This window comes from Haliotis rubra, unplaced genomic scaffold, assembly GCF_003918875.1.
Source record: "Haliotis rubra isolate DU_JTF1 unplaced genomic scaffold, ASM391887v1 Scf115, whole genome shotgun sequence".
Classification (NCBI taxonomy): Eukaryota; Metazoa; Mollusca; class Gastropoda; order Lepetellida; family Haliotidae; genus Haliotis; species Haliotis rubra.
The window spans coordinates 526313-549419 of record NW_025765059.1 but is presented as its reverse complement, the minus strand read 5'-3'; the positions used below and the strand labels follow the sequence as shown (position 1 = coordinate 549419).

Here is a 23107-nt window from a genome sequence, read left to right as displayed (position 1 = left end):
CGTGTCTTGAAGTGTACTTTATGTGTTCACGTGTCTTGAAGTATACTTTGTTGCCTTGACGTTCTGTCTTGAAGTGGACGGAGAGGGTATAGTGAGATCATGTTTGAGCAGAGTGTGTCTAGGGTGGGCGGATACTGACATGGGTGAATCTCTTATCTATCATGACTGCCTATGGGCGGCCTTATAGTGTGGCTGGGAGAATAATTACACTACTAGTATTTCCCCTGTAAAGGCGAGGGACGTATTGTTCTGTGTACAACAGACTGTGTCATGGGGTACAAGATCCCTTCGTGAGAACCCTCGAGACTTGCATCACCCGATCCCGTGACTAACCTGTCCCCTGCGGTCGACCATGACCGTGTCGGCGTTGTCAAAGCCGTCGTGACGAACACACTACATTCCTTTAACATTTGTCAGGGGTTAGTGTTTCATAAGTCAAGACCTCTACCTTACACACAACAATATCAACACCATTACATAAACCCGTACGGAGGTCAACACAGCTCGGCTCATCTTCCTAGAAGAATAAACACCAATAATCAGTAAATCGTATGTTTTGCATGCCTACGATACACATCTGACAGATGGTATTCAGCAAAACATAGTCTGTGATCTCCGAGGACATATTGACGTGCATATACAGAAACTATCAATTTACTGAACATTTACTGAATAAATGTCAAAGGCTGCATACATTATATGTATGTATCTTGGTTATATCAGTTGACACGCGAGCCGATTAGCATATGATGGCTGGCTGTAAGAGAGATGGGACTGAAATAAGGAGATGTTTGATGGCACGAGATGGCCGGGGCTCATGAGTATATACTGCAAACTAGATATGTGAAGACCCATTACACAGTGGATATGGTACTTCTAGTAGTCATAGTAACTGGAGTTTTCGTCGCATTAGTAGTAGTAGTAGTAGTAGTAGTAGTAGTAGTAGTAGGAGTAGTAGTAGTAGTAGTAGTAGTAGTAGTAGGGGTGTAATGGTGGAAGTAGCAGCAGTAGTAGAGATGGTAGTGCTGGTTGTAGGACTTGTGGTGGTAGTTGTAGCAGCAGCATTAGTAGTAGCAGCAGCAATAGTAGCAGCAGCAGTAGTAGTAGTAGTAGTAGTAGTAGTAGTAGTAGTAGTAGTAGTAGTAGTGGCTGACGAAGTAATAGTCGTTGTAGTTAAATCAGGCGTTCTAATAGTACAATGCCATAGCACATGTTTAAATATTCAACAGCAACACTGGTGAAGCGGCACCGTAGATTCCCGCTTAATGCATGGGTTTAACACAGGAAGAATGATGCTGCATGCCTGGCAGAAGTGTTGAGAACTGTATACCCTCCCCTCTCCTCCCCACCCCACCCCACAACCACCTCTCTACACCACCCTCATCTTGACTGTAACAGCTGTAGGAGACACAGTATGTTGTGCCTCACCAACACCCGTCTCCGCACCGAGGGGCAGGAATAGAGTATTGATACCGGGTACAGATACTCGACACACACACACCTTTCCTGCATGCCCTACTCGCGTACACACCACTGATGCTATCAGCGACATGGTCGGCGTCTTACCTCTCCGTCTTTCTCCTCCTCATCCTCGTCGTCATCCTCCTCATCTTGCACCGACATGTACGACGGGTGCCGGAAGCCATGGCTACCCAGAGAAGACACACTCCCGGCGTACGGCATTATCCCAGTTGGGGCAGGTATCCACCCAGACAGGACCTACATATGCACCCCCAGGAGCTCAAGCACAGACGCTCCATCCAAGGTCAGAACCACAGGCAAATGAATTGGAGCTCCACTGGCTTCTCTCCCCACATCCTGGTATTGATCCAAGAGTACCGCCAGGAGTCGCTTACTCCGCTTACCGTTTGCGTCTAAGGAACCAGCTCATTCACTGGCACTGGCTGAAGCAGACGACATAAGATGTTGGTGCCCACTAAGTTAAGAGAAATTGATGGCAGTATAAGGACGCAAATATTGGAAGAAGCGGGTCGTATTCGTTCTTGAGAGTTACTGCAATGGCGATCCCTGTTTGTCTGATCACATGGGTCCTCAATTTGACTTTCAATGGCGTTGTTGTGACTGATCGTAATTACCCCATATGTACCCACGCTAGCTACAGTGGGCCACCCAGCACAACCTACAGTCTGGCGGCTGTGTGAAGGCTGTCGACGCTTCAATCCAATCTCGGTATCGATTGATTTGGCCGTGCGATAGACTTAGCATGGAAGACGCGGCAGAAACAGACTCTCCAGAATTGACGTGTTTCCTCCAATAACGATGTGGTATTGTACACGTGTCATCTCATCCATGGCGCCAAACAGTAATGGTATTATGTATAACGGTCTTTGTGATGAGCTAAATATCCCAGTGGGTCGACACTAACTGAGCGGTCTTAGAGAAACAGAGAATAAAGATGCAATGCTCTATACCATCAGCATCATGTTCCTCGCTGAGAACACATAGTATCGGATCAATGAAGGCACCTCAGTAGTAGACTGATTATACGGTTGACTAGAGCATGAGACGTTTTCTTCAATATGTGCATTTATCTCATGGCAAACAAATGTGCGTTTAACGTTAACTCTAAGCTCTCCGGTTCTTGGGGCGGGTGGGTTCAAGATGTGTTGGTATGTAAGACAGCCAAAACCTTCAGATATATATTAACGTTAGTTACGTCGTCACGGATTACCAAGTACGTTGTGTTCCTGTGTGTATCTGCTAACATGGGGAGTGGAGATACGCAGAGAAGATTAAATACACCTTCAGTTTGGTTATTTTTGTTCTTAAAATAGCTTTAAACTGGTGCGTAGGTTCCGAGACCAATAACATGTAACTGATATGATATTAGCAGTGCACACGTGGTCTGTTGTTACCATCAAGGTGTATCGGGTCAAGCCTTAAAGGGCGAGTCCAGGCCCCGATTTCTCGAAACAAACTTAAGTTTTTACTCAAATTTCAAACTGAGTTTGACAATTTGAAACAGCTGAATTTTTAACTCAACTGCATTTTTAAAATAAAAAAGCCCGAAGAACTTAAGTAATCCATCCACCAAACTCAAATTGTCTAGTATGTTTGAGTTTAATATCGATTTCAGTTCATTCTGCTAAATGCATTTTCCCTATTGGAGTAAAACTCGAACTTAAGTCAAAACTCAGACTTAAGTTTGTTTCGAGGAAATCGGGTCTGGTGGTCCTAACAACGTCTAATCAAGTCGTTATTCACCTACTTTCTCAGTTGTAATCAGTCTTTAATTTGTTGTTTTTTCAGCATTTTATGATCATTTAGCGACAAAACATGGCCGCAAAGCCAGAAACCTTTGATCGTGGTTTCAAATCCCAGATTGATCTGAGTATGTGTCTGTGTTTGTCAACACCAAACCCGTCAATGTGAGTTTCACCAAGGGTAAACGTCAAAGACCTGTATCACGTTTGGCACTCCGCTGACGTCAACCTGAAATAGCTGGATATAACTGATATACTGTTCAACGGTGAGCTAAACTTCCGGCCTTGCCTCACTCACACATAGATAAGGCTTTAAGTAAGACCAATGAACCATTCTGCTGAAGTGCTTGTTAGCATACTGGGCATTCAGGTGTTCCCTGCACTGCTTATCTGGATAAACAGCCTTTGGCTCTCTTTAGAGCGCATTTCGCCAAGAAGCATGCTTGAAGTTCTTGGAGCATGCATATTCAATACACTCCAACACATCACTATACAGACCCAATCAAATGTCAGGTGACCTTATTGATACGTGTTCACATATCTTAAGGTAAACATGGGATACACGGATCATATGCCTTTGATCCAATTCGATTAGTACACAGAGCAAAACAAATTCAGACTATGAGTTTCACATCGGTGCAGGTGAACGATCATTAATGTCCTGCTGTTTAAATCTACTTCGGAACATGCTCATGGTTTATTGTTTGTTTTTATCAAATTTATTAATTTCCTGTCAACTATATCACCGAAATGTTTTCACTCCAAGTTGTGAACAGTTGTGATCAACTATCACTTTTAGAAAAAAAATATTCATCTTTATATCAGTTTTATAATCCTGCAAATGACATGTCCAAATTACAGAGGTAGCACACACGACGTTGCTCAACAGCAGCAATGTGCCGAAGGAAAATAGTACCTGAAATACTAGACCTTACATTCACGACAGTTGCCTCAGGGGGTACAGTGTGTGTGAACTTCACAGGTTACACACTCGAACCCACCCACCTGCTCTTTAACAATATTTGGATTATAGTCAAAAGTGGAATTGACACTTACATAGACGCCTTGACAGTACTAAAGATGACTAAACTACCGGGTCTAAGGCTGTAATCAACATACCAGAGTATACGGTCGTACTCCAACTACTGTGGCGTTGGCATGGGATCTCAGTACAACCCGTGACCCTGAAAGGTCAGATAACGGTAAACTAGACATAGACATAATGTGAATCCAAGTGCAAAATCAAATTAGGTAGATTTAGATAGTAATCATTCCTCGTGTGCTTCCCTTTATCCTAGTATATAACTACAATAAACGGATACCACAGATTATGATAAAGTTGAATAGCCTGTCTGCACGTATAGTGTTTCGCTGTAGCTTTAAGTGTTTGGTTGTATACTTCCAGGTGATCCGGTCTTGATATGGGGGAGCTGGTTTGATACAGAGATACTTTATCATTTCTGCGTAGGTTTGCTGTTAAAATTTACATTCGAAAACTCTATTCTTTAAGTAAATATTTTGGTTAGTATGCAGTTTCACATACACATAATCCCCCTTTTGTCCTGAAGGTTTATTAAATGACCATTGACCAACTCTCGAGTAAACGGATGAAAATGAAGTGTAAGTATCATCTAAAAGACAACAAAATGATTCCTAGACATATTTTACTTCCCCTAAACTGAACCGTGTGGCAGAGCGACAACTGGTATACATGTAATGCCGATACAAGATAATCCATTCAAGGTCTGAGAAAAGCTAACCAGCAATCTATATGAAATATGGCATTATCTTGTCTGGCTAACTCTGAAGTATCACAGCTGGTGAATCATATGATGTATAACTTAAATCTAAGCTACAGAACCATTGCATAACAATTACGGTATCTCCACGGTACGGTCGAGTTCTTTAGCATTCCAATACATATGGAATATTCCAATACACATGTATATGACTGACCGCAAGATTTAATACGCGTTAAGATGTGTTAATACATGTGTTCACTGGTTCGTGAGTGCTGTACCAGCAGACCTATGACAAATATTTCTCATCCATCCTTATGTATACTCGAGAAATGACCAACTGGATTACACCAGGGCTCGGGGACATTCAGGGTTTTTGCAACGAGGTAATTAATTTAATTTTGTAAGTGCTGATCTCCAATTTCCAGATGCGAGACGTGGTTAGCTATACAATGTATGCATCTCCCGACCACATAAATATGAAGGACCCCAGTGACAGATAAATGGAACTGTGCCATATGTAGACGCTCCGCAATACTTTGACATGTGATCACCCTTCCATTGGCAACAACGGTCAACAGGCGGCTTTATCTGAAACTGTTGCAATATCAATTAGTAAGATACGGAATACATATTTGATAACCATTTTCCCAGAGACAGTAATAGCTTCAACTTCAGATGAAGTTCGAATTTAAAAAATTCAAATTTCAAGCACAAATTTAAACAGGCTACATTAATACTGAGTCTCTGAATGTATATTATTTTGATTTACTTATTCCATATAAATTGAAAAGGAGCCCAAGTGAGTTGGGAGATTCATACCCCGAGAAAATCTAGACTTGCTTCATTTTGGGCTTTAGCATTGCAGAAAGGGCTGGACAGAGGGAATGTGGTTCAGCGACTGTGAGTCAGACTGGACACAAGCAGGGGGAGGCGAGTATATATATACACGTCTACTTAATCAGTTATTCATAGTAGCATTACATCATGTTGTTGGGTTTTTTAAAATTAATAGCAGTTATTTATAAGAATATTTGTAATTCTAATACAAAATTTATGTTCAGGATGACATTTAGAGCAGAAACATCTAATCCATCTGCCCTTCTCAAGTGGAAATATCAGGACATGAATATGGCGCAATCAACTTTACGTGTGGGTAAATGTATGCCTGCCTTGTGAAACGGCGCCCAGAGAATGTCTACATTGTGTTGGAGAAACTCCTACATGACCACAGCTATGAAGCTACCATTTGTGTGAAATCAGGAACAGAGCCATGCAGGATTCGAACCTTGTTTCGGCAGTTCCTTACATGACAGGGTCACTGAAAATTGAATCTCCCCACCCCTCCCCTCCTCGTCTCCCCCACAGGAGCACTCAGATTGGTTTCTGTGTTCATGAGCTCTTCATGGATGATGTGCAATGTGTAATGTACAATGTTTGAGTGTCATTGTGATTCAACGACATGTGTACGTCAACCTTGGCTTCATTCAAAACATCAGTTGCTGTAGTTACCATGCACTGTTAATGCGTAAGGAGATTCCTGAGAACACCATGTGTCACATTGCCATGACATACTTGTGTATTGAATCGTTGAATCGTCCCTGGAGATTACACACGAGTTATCGACATTTTCTCACAAGGCACGGAGGTCTGGCTGTGGGTATGTCATGACCTAACGTGTCGGCCATCTTCCAAATACCTGGCGGATTTGATATAATCTGTAGAAGGGGTCAATCTTGTCAGTGTTAGGTACAGGTGGTTAACGTATAAAAGTAAATAATACAGTACAACCAGAAATTATTGAGAATTTAAAGATTGTAATTTTAAAAAAATTCACTCATTACTCACGTATTAAATGTGAATATTAGCAGAAAATAACTCCAGATTCAAAGACAGGTGAACAGTTAGTATTTTGTCAAGTCACCATGGGCAGCAATGCTGGCTTCAATGCGGCGGGGCATACTACTGATCAAAGAAGGTAGAAAGTCGTGGTCCATGCTGTCCCAATATCGGACCACCTCTTCTTTCATTTCAGCAATATGTGTCCGAAACCATGCCTGTGAATGCTTTGAACGATGTTTTGGGTCGTTGTCCTGCTGGATGGCCTACAATCTGCGTCGTCAGGGGTCTGTGGAGAGATGTGAAAGACATGCTCATTGCCTGGCTAGCTGTGGCATTGCCACAAGACTGACATTTGTGTAATTTCAGAAGAATTCCAGTCATCATAGTGGCATCGAAAGAACACCATTTGCTGCCCTTCTAGGATCGGCCTGATATCCTCTTGTCTTCTACGAGAAGTCCTCTCCAAGTTGCAGACTGAAGATGATCTCCTGAACGCTCTGTCTTCTGAGACTCCATCAGCCGACGAAGAGGAAGTCTCCAGCAGTTCAGCTGATGGTGAAGATGTCCCTTTTGTGACAGAACAGATTGACGAACAAACCCAACAGATTCAAGTACAGCAAAAGAGCAGCTGAATCCCAACTCAAACAGGCCGAGAGAATGGTACAAAGAAGGTTGACATTGGTGACAATGTGACCGTGCCAGTTCCAGCTGTTGACAGAGGTCGCACAGATGCTGGGAACATCATTGGTGTGGTACCTAACATTAATGACAGTCGGGTGTTCTCCATAGCAGTGAAGTCAGGACGTTTGAACTCACTATATTCACGCAATCAATTGTGTGCAACTCAATTATACTCCATCAGTGAGATGTGTACTGACAGTGACATGTCTCTCAGAGCTGCATGTCACAGTGAGTCGAACTGCGATGGCCAAGGTTTCGGGAGATGTAACTGTGCTGGTAGAAAGAGGTGTCAAACAAGTAGGTGTAAATGTTTCGAAAGTCTGTTTCTGTAACTCCCGATACCATTCCAGCTTGGTCTGTAAATACAAAAATACAAAACTTGTGATTGTTATGTGCTGAATGTAACTGGCCAGTCCCTTTAGTTACCAACAAGACATGTATGTTGATCCAACTGACCATCTTCTTCATTAATAAAGTGAACAAGCAAAGAAATATTTGTTTATATTTCATTCATGATCAGAGCATGATTTCAATAAATATGTATCATGAATCAGTGTATACTACAGTACATATACATAATCCCTGTTGGAATCACTAATTATACATAATCACTGACAAAATCAGTAAATATGCATAATCACTGACATATATACAAACGGATGTACACAAACTGTGTATATACTTAAGGTGGCATGTATGTACAGACGGGTGTCTATACTTCGGGACACATTACAAGGCCGGATCCCAGACCTTGCCCTCTTGTCGGAATTTCCATGTCTCGACATCGGCCGGGCTCTGACGGAATAAGAGACGTATACCATTGTCCGTGACGGTAATTGACCAGACTATTTTATAACCAGCATTGAATTTGCATCTGCAATATGAGTCTCTTGAAAGTAGTATGCTTGAAGTGTGAGACTAGCAATTGATATGGTAAGTGTACCGGGGCACTAGTGTGACCAGGACTCTGCACCACGAGTAGTTACCATGGAACACAATGTTAGGTTTACTTTTAATAAGAGGCGGTGGGGTAGCCAGATGGTTAGAGCGTACGCTCGTCACGCCGAAGACCCGAGTTCGATTCCCCACATGGGTACAATGTGTGAAGCCCATTTCTGGTGTCCCCGCCGTGATATTGCTGGAATATTGCTAAAAGCGCCCTAAATTTAAACTCACTCACTCACTCACTCACATTCAATATACACGCGACATGAAGTTCAAAGCCATACTGGAATGGCCGTTTATTCAACATTTCATGTCAACAAACAAGGCGCGTTAGCAACACACGTTAATTATTCATCATGAGCAATCACTGAATATGGGAAGAGGCGACAATATCAATATTGCAACATGTCTTTGAAGGAAACAGACTATGTCTTCACGAGAAGCCAGATGTAGACATTGTTACATGTCTGTTGTCCTAGAACCAGCCAATGCAGACCGATGCAGAAGCCAGCCAACTATACGCCAAGAGTGTCATAAAAGACTTTTCTATCTTCACCTCCATTTTCAGTAACACATAGCAAAATACTTAAAGCATCATAATCTATCTGAAAATCTATGTAAAGAAGCTTTCGCCATGTCCTTCTACTCTCCTTTGGAGGAAATAAAAGAACACCATGGTCGAAGTTTCGATTGCCAGATTGGCCCTGATTGCGTCAGGTCAGTCAGCAGGCTACCCTGGCTCGTGGGGTTCACTAGCATCACTGGGGGATGTCCTTCGACACGAAGCTGACGCAATGTGGTACAACTGGAATGCTGTTCACACTCACTCACTCACTCATAGTGCGGTCATAGTCAGTGAGCTGGTCATTCTGCATGTTTGACTGTATGAACATCATCTCCTGGGCTGATATCACACGTAGAGATAGCTCACCTTGTTCACATCGTGAGTCCTGGTTAAAGTCTTGTGTTGAGTTAACACAGGCTGAGCATAGACCACACTTACGTTATTTCTACCATCCTCATGTCACTCCATATCTTGCTTGGATATCTTCGTGGATGTCGGGTTAGAATAGTGACCCGTAATAACCTTTGCTTGTCCCATGAGGACTTTATGGTGAGGATTGGTGACCTTAATTATTGCTGTCACGGTAACCAGGCGCCTTCAGGCCTTGTTCATACGATCAATCACTTGTTTATCTGGTCGAAACCGATCATCGCAGACTCGTCATGATACTGGGATATTGCTGAATTCGACGTTCAACAGAACAATATATTTAAAAAGTAATTCCAAAAACAAGAAATGCCTATCGATGTAGATATTGGTTCCTTTCGTTTAATACCATGTGCTTCTTGGTATGGTGCACTTCTAAACGTTTACAACCTGCGGCCATTTCACAAATAGCTGACGTGATGCATTGTGTAACTCAAGAAGGGCACTATGCAATGTTTACACAATCAATTGTTCCGTTATGCAGAAACGTGGAATCAGCATGTTGCATTGTTGTTTTCGTAAAGAATTGTCACACACCGGTCACGTGTTACGTCAGGGCTTATAGTGTGACAATATCTGCCTTGTTCATAGAACCCACCATAAAGACGGTGTCTGAAAACCATAAATTGGGCAATCGCCAAGAACATAACACTCAGGGAGTTCGTTTCAATAAAACTGCTGTAAACGAAATTCATTCGAATATCGGCACTTAAAGCATGAGAGCCACTTCAGAACGCGTCGTCATCCTGGATACTGGCCTCAGCGAGTCTCAGCTTAACAGCTCCGCACATGCCCTGTTTAACCCGAGATCTCGATCTTTAACACAGAGACGAGGTACACCCCACAGGGAATTAGAAGAGAAGAAAGAGAGGGGATGACAAGCGCTGGTATAGACATATCTCAGTTATAATATTTCAAGATTCAGAACAGACATGATATATTACAAACTGGGAGTTCTTTCACATCAATATTTCATCTCCTTCTCAGTACAAGAATCAGACCCTTCGATTGCCATGTCCTTTCGCTACGGGCCTACTGACCAGCTCTTATCAACACTTGTATCTACTTATTCTGCATGGAGCTCTCAGCAGAGCAATGCGTGGCGATCAATGCCAATCTGCAGATTCCCATGGGGAATTTCTTGCGTTTTATTAACTCATTTGTGCCAGCAGCTCCTTGGAGTAAAGTTCCTTTCACAAATTAGACGTGACCCGTGGCTGAAAGAGTTAAACTGTTTATTTCAGGCCTCGCCAAAAAGAAGGTCGTAGAGTTGTCGTGGAAGCCTAGTGCCTCAACTGTGCTCGCCAATATGCTCAGTGCAGCAATATCCGAGACATGACCAGCGGTTCAGATCATCATCACCGACAGAATTGGTGGTCAAGCAAAGCTCACAGATGTCCTCAGAGGATAAGCACAGGTCGGCGACCTGCTCGGTGGATATAAGCAGAGCTCAATGATATGTTCATAGGATAAGCACAGCTTGCCGACATACTTGCACATCATACTGATATACCCAGTGGATAAGCACAGCTCATTGATATACTGAGCGAATATAAGCAGAGCTCACTGATATACTCAGTGGATAAGCACAGCTTGTCGACATGCTCAGTAGATACTTGCACAGCTTACTGGTATACTCAGTGGATAAGCACAGCTTGTCGACATGCTCAGTAGATACTTGCACAGCTCACTGATATACTCAGTGGATAAGCACAGCTCATTGATATACTGAGCGAATAAAAGCAGAGCTCACTGATATACTCAGTGGATAAGCACAGCTTGTCGACATGCTCAGTAGATACTTGCACAGCTGACTGGTATACTCAGTGGATAAGCACAGCTTGTCGACATGCTCAGTAGATACTTGCACAGCTCACTGATATACTCAGTGGATAAGCACAGCTTGTCGACATGCTCAGTAGATACTTGCACAGCTGACTGGTATACTCAGTGGATAAGCACAGCTTGTCGACATGCTCAGTAGATACTTGCACAGCTCACTGATATACTCAGTGGATAAGCACAGCTTGTCGACATGCTCAGTAGATACTTGCACAGCTTACTGGTATACTCAGTGGATAAGCACAGCTTACTGTTATACTCAGTGGATAAGCACAGCTCATTGATATACTCAGCGAATATAAATAGAGTTTACTGGTATACTCAGTGGATAAGCACAGTTGGTCGATATGTTAAGATTGGGGCATTCACAGCAAACTGTCGCTGCTAGCTCAGAAAAGTGAACAGGCACGCTATTCGCGGAAATACACAACACTTCAAAGCATAACATAGTGATTGCACAATTAATGAGGATATTGAACTTACATGCTCTGTCGATAAGCACAACTCGAGGATATAGTCGTTGATAAACACGTGATATCGCCATTAGTAAGCACAGTTTGGTGATGTACTTATTTGGTATATTCTACTTGCTGATATACACACTCTTTAAGCACATATCGCAGATACACGCAGATGTACCAAGCCATTGTGCAGATATACTCATTTGTGCCAGCAGCCACTTAGAGTAAAGTTTCTTTCACAAATTAGACGTGACCCGTGGCTGAAAGAGTTACACTGCATATTTCCGGACTTTCCAAAAACTAGGTCAATGGAAAGAATCTCTCGCATACAGTCATTAAGCACCACAAACTGATATACCCAGTCAATAAGCATTGCAAGCTGATATACCCAGTCAATAAGCACAACAAACTGATATACCCAGTCAGTAAGCACCACAAGCTGATATACCCGGCCAATAAGCACCACATACTGATATACCCAGTCAATAAGCACCACAAACTGATACACCCAGTCAATAAGCACCACAAACTGATATACCCAATCAATAAACACTACAAACTGATATACCCAGTCAATAAGCACCACAGATAAACCAGGTCAATAAGCACCACAAACTGATATACCCAGTCAATAAGCACCACAAACAATATCGTCATTAAGCACATCCCTAAGATATGCTCAAACATTAACCGCTGCTCGCCAACAACTGTCTTGCAGCACGACTGGCCAGTTTAGTTTTTGTACGAATAATGATGTGTTTGTTTCATATGTATAACAAAAATCGTTCTGTGCGCATTGTAAGTGTTGATTAGGTTCCAGTTTTAGTGGCCTTGGTTTTACTTACTCTGCAGTAACCTGAACCAACCAAGAATGTCAGCGCTTGTCATGAACATCTGCAACTTGAAACCTCTTTCAACATCAGTCATGTTTGACGTAATCCACAGTCGTACGACCAGTGTCGAAAAGAAATAAAACATATCGGGAAAGATCATGTTTTATAAATGAACTCACATATTGTCATTCATGTAAATTAAAACAAAAGAAATAAACGTATGGTGTGGTATGTCATCAATAGTGGGCTCGATCTAAATAAATCATGATTAAAGTGATTACATCAACAATATTCAATAACTGAACAGATAATTCAAGCAGACGAGTCGTACATAATGTATTAGAAAGAGCACTATTGTCATTAGCAATTCCAGAATGTTATACTCAAACAGGTGACTATGTCCTACGGCAAGTCACAGCGCTCTAAACCCAGAATCTATTAAGATATAGTATTAAAAGAATAAATAAACGGCAGGCCAGCATTGACCGCATGCACAGTGTCTGCAGGATGCTAGTTGTATTACAAGCATGTGCTTTTAGCTATAGCCAAGGGACACCTAATGACGCCCACGGGAACATCTGAAATGAGGTCAGAGTTGCAATTTATAATATCAGTCGGTTGCTTTGTTGTGACGTCATTGCCAGATGGCGGGGTCATTGCTCATTCATCTGAATATTGATTCACTTGATCCAGAATCCTAACTCAACCTACATCAATCAGACCGCCGTTATGAAGCCAAAACATACTCGTCCGACTGCTGACAGCGGAAAACAGTCCTTGCAAGCGGCCACACCGTTTGCTTTGGCATTGCGAGCCGGTCGGTCATCTTTCACGACGATTCTAACTCTGGACATTGGATCTGTAGATAAACAGGTTGATGACTTACAAAGTTTATTACACAGAGCGTTGGCTTGACGAAACTAAAGGTAGAAAAGTCGATAATTCGGCCATGTATCACTTTCTCACAATGTTCTAACATTATTATCTCTGTTGATTTAACACAGCACTCAGCAATAGTCCAGCTCTAGGCCTATTACCACGACCTGTAAATGATTGAATCTGGTCGGCCAAACAAGTGATCGATATTATAAGCAACAACACTCTCCGGGGAGGTATGACGACACGCCATCAAAACGGCACAGCGATTGCCCACTTCATCCATTGAGTCGCCTCCCACGACTCGGTAACTCTTCTAACCTCCACCTTCAGCTGAGTAGAAGGTCGACTTTGCCAAATGGTTGCTGTAGGCACTGAAGCTCACCCTTCGTGCAGGATCTACTTAGCCTTGATTTCTTGATCAAGATATTTCTTCTATGTCTAGTGTCATTTTTTTCCAAAACCTATCTTACAAATCAGTGTGAAAAATATGCGATTGTCAGTACGCACTGAAGCTCACCTTTCGTGCAGAATCTACTTAACCTTGATTTCTTTATCAGGATATTTCTTCTGCTCTACCAAAATCAATATTACGAATCAGTTTGAAACATATGTCAGAAGGTAACTAATAACTGAATAGTTTTACAAATACCAATGAAAAGAGCGTTCATCACTGACTATAGGATATAATGCACAGTCGCTATTTTTCTATTGTTGATATCTTGCTGTTGCAGAGTAACAATATGAAGGTACTGATTTCAAGTAACACCTGCTGATCAAAGATTGAACACGTTTTGTGTAACTTCCAGTTTTGGGGTTTTACAATCGAATCGTAAGACAGCAGAGCAAAGAGCATCTAAATAAGCATCTATTGTTGATTTTTAAAGTTTTGATTTGTTGTCATGGAAATTGTGAATCAAACCTGCAACATGTATCACATTCAGTATATTACCCAGTGAGCCACCGAAGCAGGTGCTGATATCGTTCAATCTGCCATGTCAGGACTTCAGTGATCACCATTGGTCTTTCTGTCCCTGCCGTCATCAGGTTACTTTTATACCGCTTCTACTACATTGTTTCACTATATCGCGAGCAAAAGTTTACCTTCAGGGAAAAATTGGAGCAGTATTGTTCAAGACAGCTACTGAAAAATAGACAGATGAAGATCAAGTTTAGAATTATTAAACCCAAGCTTGTCGTAAGAGGTGACTAACAGAATCAGCAATATTACAGCTATATATTCCAGTCTGTAAATAATCGAGTCTGGACAAGACAATCCAGTAATCAACAGCAAGAACATCGATCTACACAATTGGGATACGATGACATGTGTCAACCAAGTCAGCAAGTGTGACCACCAGATTCCGTTAGTCAACTTTTATGACAAGCATGAATTACTGAAGATCAATTCTGACACGGATCTTCACGGGTAGTAATGTGTCAGACATCTGGCAGTAATGTGAGAGATCCATATCATAAAAAATACAATGAAAACTCATACATCATAAGTTCAAAACTATAAATTTATTTTTCTCTAAAGATATCACAGTGTGAGGATCTCCACCCCTTCCTCTGTGACTAGAACAGTGTGTTCAAACTGGGCAGACCGGCAGCTGTCCAGTGTCACCGCCGTCCAACCATCCTCTAAGATACGGAAGTCTGGTTGTCCGGAACAAATAATTGGCTCTGGGGAGAGAAATGCACACTGTACCGTCTAGAAGTGATAAATACACTGAAGAAATCAATACAGAAAATATCCAGTCGTTTTAAGCCTTGAACAACATGTGTGAGGGACACAAGAGTATTTTACGCATTATGTTAGAAATTAACAAGGTATGATAGAAACTTAAAGATCCTTTTTATATTCCTAATGTTTAAATCAAAGTTTAAAAAGACTCCTTGGTTTAAATGCAGTCTCAAAAATCTTTAATGTCCCTCTCAATGTTTACACTCCAATCGATGACATTATTCATTAAGTTGAAATATGAAAAAAGATTTTGCTAAAAGTAGCTTTTGCCAACACAAAAACAGATAAGACTACTCAGGGTAGCAACACAGGAAAGGGTGTAAGTTGCATGACACCAGTATTAGCTTGATGTGAAACAGACTACTAAAAGGGATGAAGTGACCACTGGTAATTGGTTCTGAAATGTCTAAACCAGGCAAGTCGACAACCAGGACCAAATTATTAGACAACCAGGACCAAATGAGGGCAGAGACATGGAGCTGAGAGCCAGCATGGGTCATTTAGTTACTCGTCACAACAATCCTAGCACATAGAGAAACTCACCCACAGTGAAAGTCATCCTAGGTGCCATGACAGCCTCATCATGATGCTCTGCAAACACATTAGACCAATTAAACAACCTGATACTGTCAAGTTGCCTTCACAATATGACATGCCATCAGTGGTAAGTGAAGAAAACTGGTGTTTAAAGGGAGACAATCATGATGTTGCAAACAGCAATGAGGGCTTATGTTGCAAACACACTTCACAAGCAGACAAAATCAGATGGATCAGCTCAGTCCTTCGTACCCCTTGTGGTCAGCTCAGTCCCTGTACCCTTGTAGTTAGCTCAGTACCCCTGTACCCCTGTGGTCAGCTCAGTCCCTGTGCCCCTGTGGTCAGCTCAGTCCCTGTGCCCCTGTGGTCAGCTCAGTCCCTGTGCCCCTGTGGTAAGCTCAGTCCCTGTGCCCTGTGGTCAGCTCAGTCCCTGTACCCCTGTGGTCAGCTCAGTCCCTGTACCCCTGTGGTCAGCTCAGTCCCTGTGCCCCTGTGGTAAGATCAGTCCCTGTGCCCCTGTGGTCAGCTCAGTCCCTGTGCCCTGTGGTTAGCTCAGTCCCTGTACCCCTGTGGTCAGCTCATTTCATGTGCCCCTGTGATCAGCTCAGTTCATTACCCTGTGGTCAGCTCAGTCCTGTGTACCACTGTGGTCAGCTCAGTCCCTGTGCCCCTGTGGTCAGCTCAGTCCCTGTACCCCTGTGGTCAGCTCAGTCCCTGTACCCCTGTAGTTAGCTCAGTACCCATGTACCCCTTGTGGTCAGCTCAGTCCCTGTGCCCCTGTGGTCAGCTCAGTCCCTGTGCCCCTGTGGTCAGCTCAGTCCCTGTGCCCCTGTGGTAAGCTCAGTCCCTGTACCCCTGTGGTCAACTCAGTCCCTGTGCCCCTGTGATCAGCTCTCAGTTCCTTACTCCCCCTGTGGTCAGCTCAGTCGCTGTAACCCTGTGGTCAGCTCAGTCCCTGTGCCCTGTGGTTAGCTCAGTCCCTGTGCCCCTGTGGTCAACTCAGTACCCCTGTGGTCAGCTCAGTGCCTGTGCTCATGTGGTCAGCTCAGTCCCTGTGCCCAGCTCAGTCACTGTGCCCTGTGGTCAGCTCAGTCCCTGTGCCCCTGTGGTCAGCTCAGTCCCTGTGCCCCTGTGGTAAATTCAGTCCCTGTGCCCCCTGTGCTTAGCTCAGTCCCTGTGCCCCTGTGGTTAGCTCAGTCCCTGTACCCCTCTGGTCAACTCATTTCATGTGCCCCTGTGATCAGCTCAGTTCATTACCCGTGGTCAGCTCAGTCCCTGTACCACTGAGGTCAGGTCAGTCCCTGTGCCCTGTGGTTAGCTCAGTCCCTGTACCCCTGTGGTCAACTCAGTACCCCTGTACCCCCTGTGGTCAGCTCAGTCCCTGTGCCCCTGTGGTCAGCTCAGTCCCTGTGTACCCCTGTGGTCAGCTCAGTCCCTGTGCCCCTGTGGTCAGCTCAGTCACTGTGCCCCTGTGGTCAGCTCAGTTTCTGTGCCCCTGTGTTCAGCTCAGTCCCTGTGCCCTGTGGTAAATTCAGTCCCTGTGCCCCTGTGCTTAGCTCAGTCCCTGTGCCTCTGTGGTTAGCTCAGTCCCTGTGCCTCTGTGGTTAGCTCAGTCCCTGTACCCCTGTGGTCAACTCATTTCATGTGCCCCTGTGATCAGCTCAGTTCATTACCCGTGGGTCAGCTCAGTCCTTGTACCACTGAGGTCAGCTCAGTCCCTGTGCCCCCCTGTGATCAGCTCAGTCCCTGTACCCCTGTGGTCAGCTCAGTCCCTGTACCCCTGTAGTTAGCTCAGTACCCATGTACCCCTTGTGGTCAGCTCAGTCCCTGTACCCCTGTGGTCAGCTCAGTCCCTGTGCCCCTGTGGTCAGCTCAGTCCCTGTACCCCTGTGGTCAGCTCAGTCCCTGTGCCCCTGTGATCAGCTCAGTTCCTACCCCTGTGGTCAGCTCAGTCGCTGTAACCCTGTGGTCAGCTCAGTCCCTGTGCCCTGTGGTTAGCTCAGTCCCTGTACCCCTGTGGTCAACTCAGTACCCCCTGTGGTCAGCTCAGTGCCTGTGCTCATGTGGTCAGCTCAGTCCCTGTGGTCAGCTCAGTCACTGTGCCCCTGTGGTAAATTCAGTCCCTGTGCCCCCGTGCTTAGCTCAGTCCCTGTGCCTCTGTGGTTAGCTCAGTCCCTGTACCCCTCTGGTCAACTCATTTCATGGCCCCTGTGATCAGCTCAGTTCATTACCCGTGGTCAGCTCAGTCCTGTGTACCACTGAGGTCAGCTCAGTCCCTGTGCCCTGTGGTTAGCTCAGTCCCTGTGGTCCCCTGTGGTCAACTCCAGTACCCCTGTGGTCAGCTCAGTCCCTGTGCCCCTGTGGTCAGCTCAGTCCCTGTGCCCCTGTGGTCAGCTCAGTCCCTGTACCCCTGTGGTCAACTCCAGTCCCTGTGGTCAGCTCAGTCCATGTACCCCTGTGTACTCCCCCTGTGGTCAGCTCAGTCCCTGTACCCCTGTGGTCAGCTCAGTCCCTGTGCCCCTGTGGTCAGCTCAGTCCCTGTACCCCTGTGGTCAGCTCAGTCCCTGTACCCCTGTGGTCAGCTCAGTCCCTGAAATCCATGGTCAGCTCAGTCCCTGAATCCCCGTGGTCAGCTCATTCCCTGAATCCCCATGGTCAGCTCAGTCCCTGAACCCCATGGTCAGCTCAGTCCCTGAATACCCGTGGTCAGCTCATTCCCTGAATCCCCATGGTCAGCTGTTATAAGCTCGGTCCCTGGACCACTGTAGTCCAAGGACCCAACTTGGACCAACCAAGGACCCAGCCCAGTCCTTTGGCCACCAAGTTTAATTTGGTCCCCCCACGCCACCCCTTCTCCCTGCTGTCAACCACCATGGTCAGCTTGTTCCCTGGACCATTGTATCAGCCCTGTCCTGAACCACTGTGGACAGATTTGTTCCTGCTATCCCTGTACCACAGAGTTACATTTGTAGGTTTACCCCAATAAATCAGAGTGTCATTTGTAAGAACAGGTGTAAATGACTTTTCAATGGCCTTATATTTCACTGATTTGACATAACGGAATGCAAGTCTGTACTATAGCCCTTATACGCTACTGAACAATCCCAGTTTTAGACCAACATGTTGTACTGTACAAACCGAAGTGGAGGATATCAGGCTTTTCGTGGAAGTTTTCTCCTATTCCATGTCCACAGAATTCAGGAATCACAGAGAATCCAGCACTGTGAGCAGCAGAACTGAAGGAAAATACAGGTATAATGAAGATCACCAGTGAACCATCATTCAGGAATCATTGTCAACATCTGATTAGTACTTACAACATATAGTTGAAATAAATAAATAAGAGTCAGTAATATCGTTTGACTCTCCCACTTCAGTGGGATTAGTTTGTGAGTGAGTTTAGTTTTACGCCGCTCTTAGCAATATTCCAGCAATATCACAGCGGGGGACACCAGAAATGGGTTTCACACATTGTGTCCATGTGGGGAATGGAACCCGGGTCTTCGGCGTGATGAGCGAACGGCTTAACCACTAGGCTTCCCCGCCACCCCAGCAGCAGTGCAAATTAATTCAGAACAGCCTTAAATCCATCTAGTCAATGAAGACTACCATCACTGGACTTTTACTTGTCCTCAAAACAATTTTGTAATCTCAGTCTAGTGAACTAACATGCATCTCAAACACTACATCTGCATAACACAAACAACATGTTAAGGAAATCAATTTCCTAACCTTGGTAAGGCAATGCCTCTGCATGGTATTAGCATAGTGACAAACCTGATTGCATTGCCTATTTCACAGAATCTGACACCTGGTTTACAAACAGCAACCCCTGCATCTCGGCAACGTCTTGCAACATCAACCAACAACTGACCTCCCCTGTCAACGTTGCCAACCAGATATGTCTTCGAGCAGTCACCATGGTAACCATTCAAGTACACCTTAACAACAAAGAAGATATTAGATCAATACACAAATCAATTCACTTTCATGTAGTTAAACATGTGTTTTAAGAGTAACATACACATTTTGAACTGCAGCAGTTTACTGCATTTGCCCTTAACAGAGCTATTAATCAATATTGATGTTGTGTGTCAATCTATATTGCTTTTCAAATCTCTGGTTAACGTGACACAACATTCTGAGGAATGCATCAATTCATGTGTAAATACAACAACCAATAAAACATGAGTTTACAGTGGTTTTGACATTTACTGTCTCTGAAACTTGCAGAATGTCAAGTCTGTTACATTTCAAAAAAAAGTAGTGAGTGAGTTTAGTTTTACGCCACACTCAGCAATATTCGTGCTATATGGCGGCAATCTGTAGATAGTTGAGTCTGGACCAGACAATCCAGTGATCACCAGCAAGAGCATCGATCCACGCATTCGTGTCTACCAAGTCAGCGAGTCTGACCACCTGATTCCATTAGTTGCCTCTTACGACAACCATGGGTTACTGAAGATCAATTCTAACCCGGATCTTCACGGGTTAATAAATGAAGTATTGTTTCAGGTGACCCAAATGACCTGTCATGAAGGAACTTAGTTACTGACAGATAATATTTTCTTCTGTTACACATTCTTGTGATGAACGTCCCTCTCAAATGACCCATATATGTGTCAGTTATATTATACTATTCATAAAAGTCTCCATACATATCAACTAGTACAGTTCAAACACACCAAGAATGGGCATTGTTATTTATACACTGTGTCCATGTGAGAACTGAACCCAGACTCTTAGCAGGACTGGGCAATGCTTTCCCCACTCAGCTACACCATTGTTAACCATGTTAACATGTACAACAGAATTGTTTGTCATACATTTCAGCTATACTATTGAGTCCTGACAAACAAGTGATGAATATCATGAACAGCAATCTACACCATAAGGGTACCTTGACAACCCGTGAAGGTCCGGATTAGAATATTGGCTTTCAGTAACCAATGCTTGTCGTAAGAGGCGACTAACGGGATCGGGTGGTCAGGCTCGCTGACTTGGTTGACATATGTCATCGGTTCCCAATTGCGCAGATCGATGCTCATGTTGTTGATCACTGGATTGTCTGGTCCAGACTCGATTATTTACAGACCACCGCCATAGAGCTGGAATATTGCTCAGTGCGGCGTAAAAATCAAGTCACTCACTCATACACCTTGACAAACTATCAGCCAGGTCACATGATCCATTTATAAGAGGCAACTAATGGGATTGGGTGGTCAGACTCGCTGACTTGGTTGACACGTCATCATATCCCGATTGTGCAGATCAATCTTCATGCTGTTAATCACTGGATTGTCTGGTCCAGACTTGAATATGTACAGACAGTCATATAGCTGGAAATATTGCTGAGTTCAACGTTAAACAACAAACAAACAACATGATCCATATACTCGTCTCTTATGACCAACATAGTTTGCTTAGTCCTGACCTAATCTAACCCAAACAATTGTTTCCCCAAGGAAGCATAGTAATATTGTACAAGGAATGTGCCTACTGTCACATCAATGTTGATGATGTCTCCGTCCATCAGGGGTCTACTGTCAGGGATGCCGTGACAAGCAACATTGTTGACAGAGGTACACACAGACTTTGGGAAGCCCTTGTACAACAGCGGAGATGGATATGCATTGTTCTCTATGGCCAGTCTGTGGACAAGTTGGTCGATTTCATCTGTTGTTACACCTGTCTGAAGTGATTGAGATTGTGAGATTGTGAGTGGGTGGGTGCGCCAAGGGAGATATTTCATGACAAGATTCACTTCAATATGTTTTCAAAGCATCTGAATGTTCTACATCATCTGACATATTAAACTACCACATGGAAGTAGATGAAGTCAGAGAGGTTAGTATTGATCATCAACTTGGAATGAAACTGACGCCTTCTTAACAAAACCTAATCTTTAATGTCAATAACATTTCGCTGAATTACACAGAAAACACAATTTATCTTCAGGGGCTTGAACCTGACAAATGTATCATTTTAAACACGCTTTGTAATTATATGGAACTTCTTAATCTGATACACATATCTGTTTAACAAACAGTGGTCCATTATGACAAAACTGTCTCATACCGGAGGCGCTTATCTTCATTGACAGTTACTGGCTGCCAAACAGTTATCGCCTTATTTTAGCGGTATTTACAAAATTTCTCTGCTGTTTGTTACATTAATGAAACAGAATTAATTATAATACTTAATTAGCTATTCGGCGATGTGTCCAGCCCATTCACTGCTGTCGATCGTGTTTTAATATAACGTGGCGGAAGGGAATCATGGCAGTACATTTAATAGATGTTGTCTCACAACTAACCGTAACAGTTATCACCATTTCAGAATTTCTCATGCCAATCGTGAAATAACATATATCTATTTCACATGTATACAGTAACCTCGAATAATTGATTGTGTGACTATTTGAGTGTTTCTTTTACAGTAGATTGATAGGGAATGAAACAATTACTGACTTGTGAATTTGAACTTGCTGTTATATAGATCGGGTGACACACACCCCCACCCACCCCGACTATGTTTAAAAAAATAAAGTGTTCATAACTTTATCTTTCATTTTTCTCCTATGTTACTTACCGCGAACAAATTTCTTTTGCTGTCCTTTATTGTTGTCAAATACCGTGACCGGAACAGAACACGTGTGATACTGATGTCTTGGCAATAACTGTTACGAGGCGATAACTGTTCGCTAGCCAGTACAGTTTATCTTACCCTGACAGCTTCTCCTGCCTTTGCTAGGATGTTACTTGCCAAGGAGCAGGCTGCTTTCATTCCATCTATCTGGGTCTGGTTCTTCAGTGGAATCGGCTTGCTGGCCACAGGAACCTTCCCTGTCAGCACATACATTGGTCTCTTGATGTGATCAGGAACGTGGGAGACACTGGTTACTTTCTGAGGCTGTACCAGACTGTACAGTGTGCGTATACACTTTCGTAGTTCAGGGGGACCTGTTTTCATTATTTCACGTGGATTGTGTGATGTTTGTAAACTGAAGTGTCTGTTTTTAACGATTGTATGAGTGTCAGACTTCGTGAGACATGGTTGTAGCTTGTGAGCAGCTGATGACAAGTCTCTCTTCATTTGACCTATCTTAAACTTAGAACACATTTTGACATCCATGTGTCTGATGATCAACATGCATCTCGTGCCTGACATGGTTTCCAGAGATCTCAATAAGTACATTTGATATTCAATACTCAGTGCAGATACGTATGCCTAAGTTATCTAGTATGTCGTTTAGATTAAACGTCTCCCATTAAATCGTTAAGCACGCTCCGGGATTTGTACAACATTTCTCAACTTTCTCTCTGAAGCCCATGTCCTCATTTGACTTTAGGTGGTTGTATTCGAACGGTCAGTTCCGTGTGTTTCTGC

At 43.6% G+C, this 23107-nt stretch overlaps 2 protein-coding genes across 5 annotated transcripts in view; both read right to left on the bottom strand.

Annotated features, from left to right (window-relative positions):
• The window catches only part of LOC124254314 (ankyrin repeat and death domain-containing protein 1A-like), a 49361-nt gene extending 46848 nt beyond the window's left edge, over positions 1 to 2513 (bottom strand). Inside the window, exon 1 of one of the 4 annotated variants that reach the window (XM_046688239.1) lies at positions 1567 to 2513. In XM_046688239.1, the coding sequence (XP_046544195.1) occupies positions 1567 to 1683 (117 nt within the window). In that variant the 5' untranslated portion in view covers positions 1684 to 2513. The remainder of the gene's footprint in view (positions 1 to 1566) is intronic. The other 3 variants (XM_046688246.1, XM_046688251.1, XM_046688259.1) reach the window with 3 other exon arrangements.
• A 12430-nt stretch (positions 2514 to 14943) lies between these two features.
• LOC124254300 (methionine aminopeptidase 1D, mitochondrial-like) lies at positions 14944 to 23051 on the bottom strand. Its single transcript, XM_046688218.1, has 6 exons — positions 22445 to 23051; positions 21219 to 21410; positions 19496 to 19659; positions 18857 to 18954; positions 15725 to 15772; positions 14944 to 15120 (listed from the first exon to the last, which is right to left on the bottom strand). Exons 1-6 carry the CDS (start codon positions 22913 to 22915, stop codon positions 14978 to 14980), a joined length of 1116 nt encoding a protein of 371 aa, XP_046544174.1. The 5' UTR covers positions 22916 to 23051; the 3' UTR covers positions 14944 to 14977.
• Between the last annotated feature and the right edge of the window lie 56 nt (positions 23052 to 23107).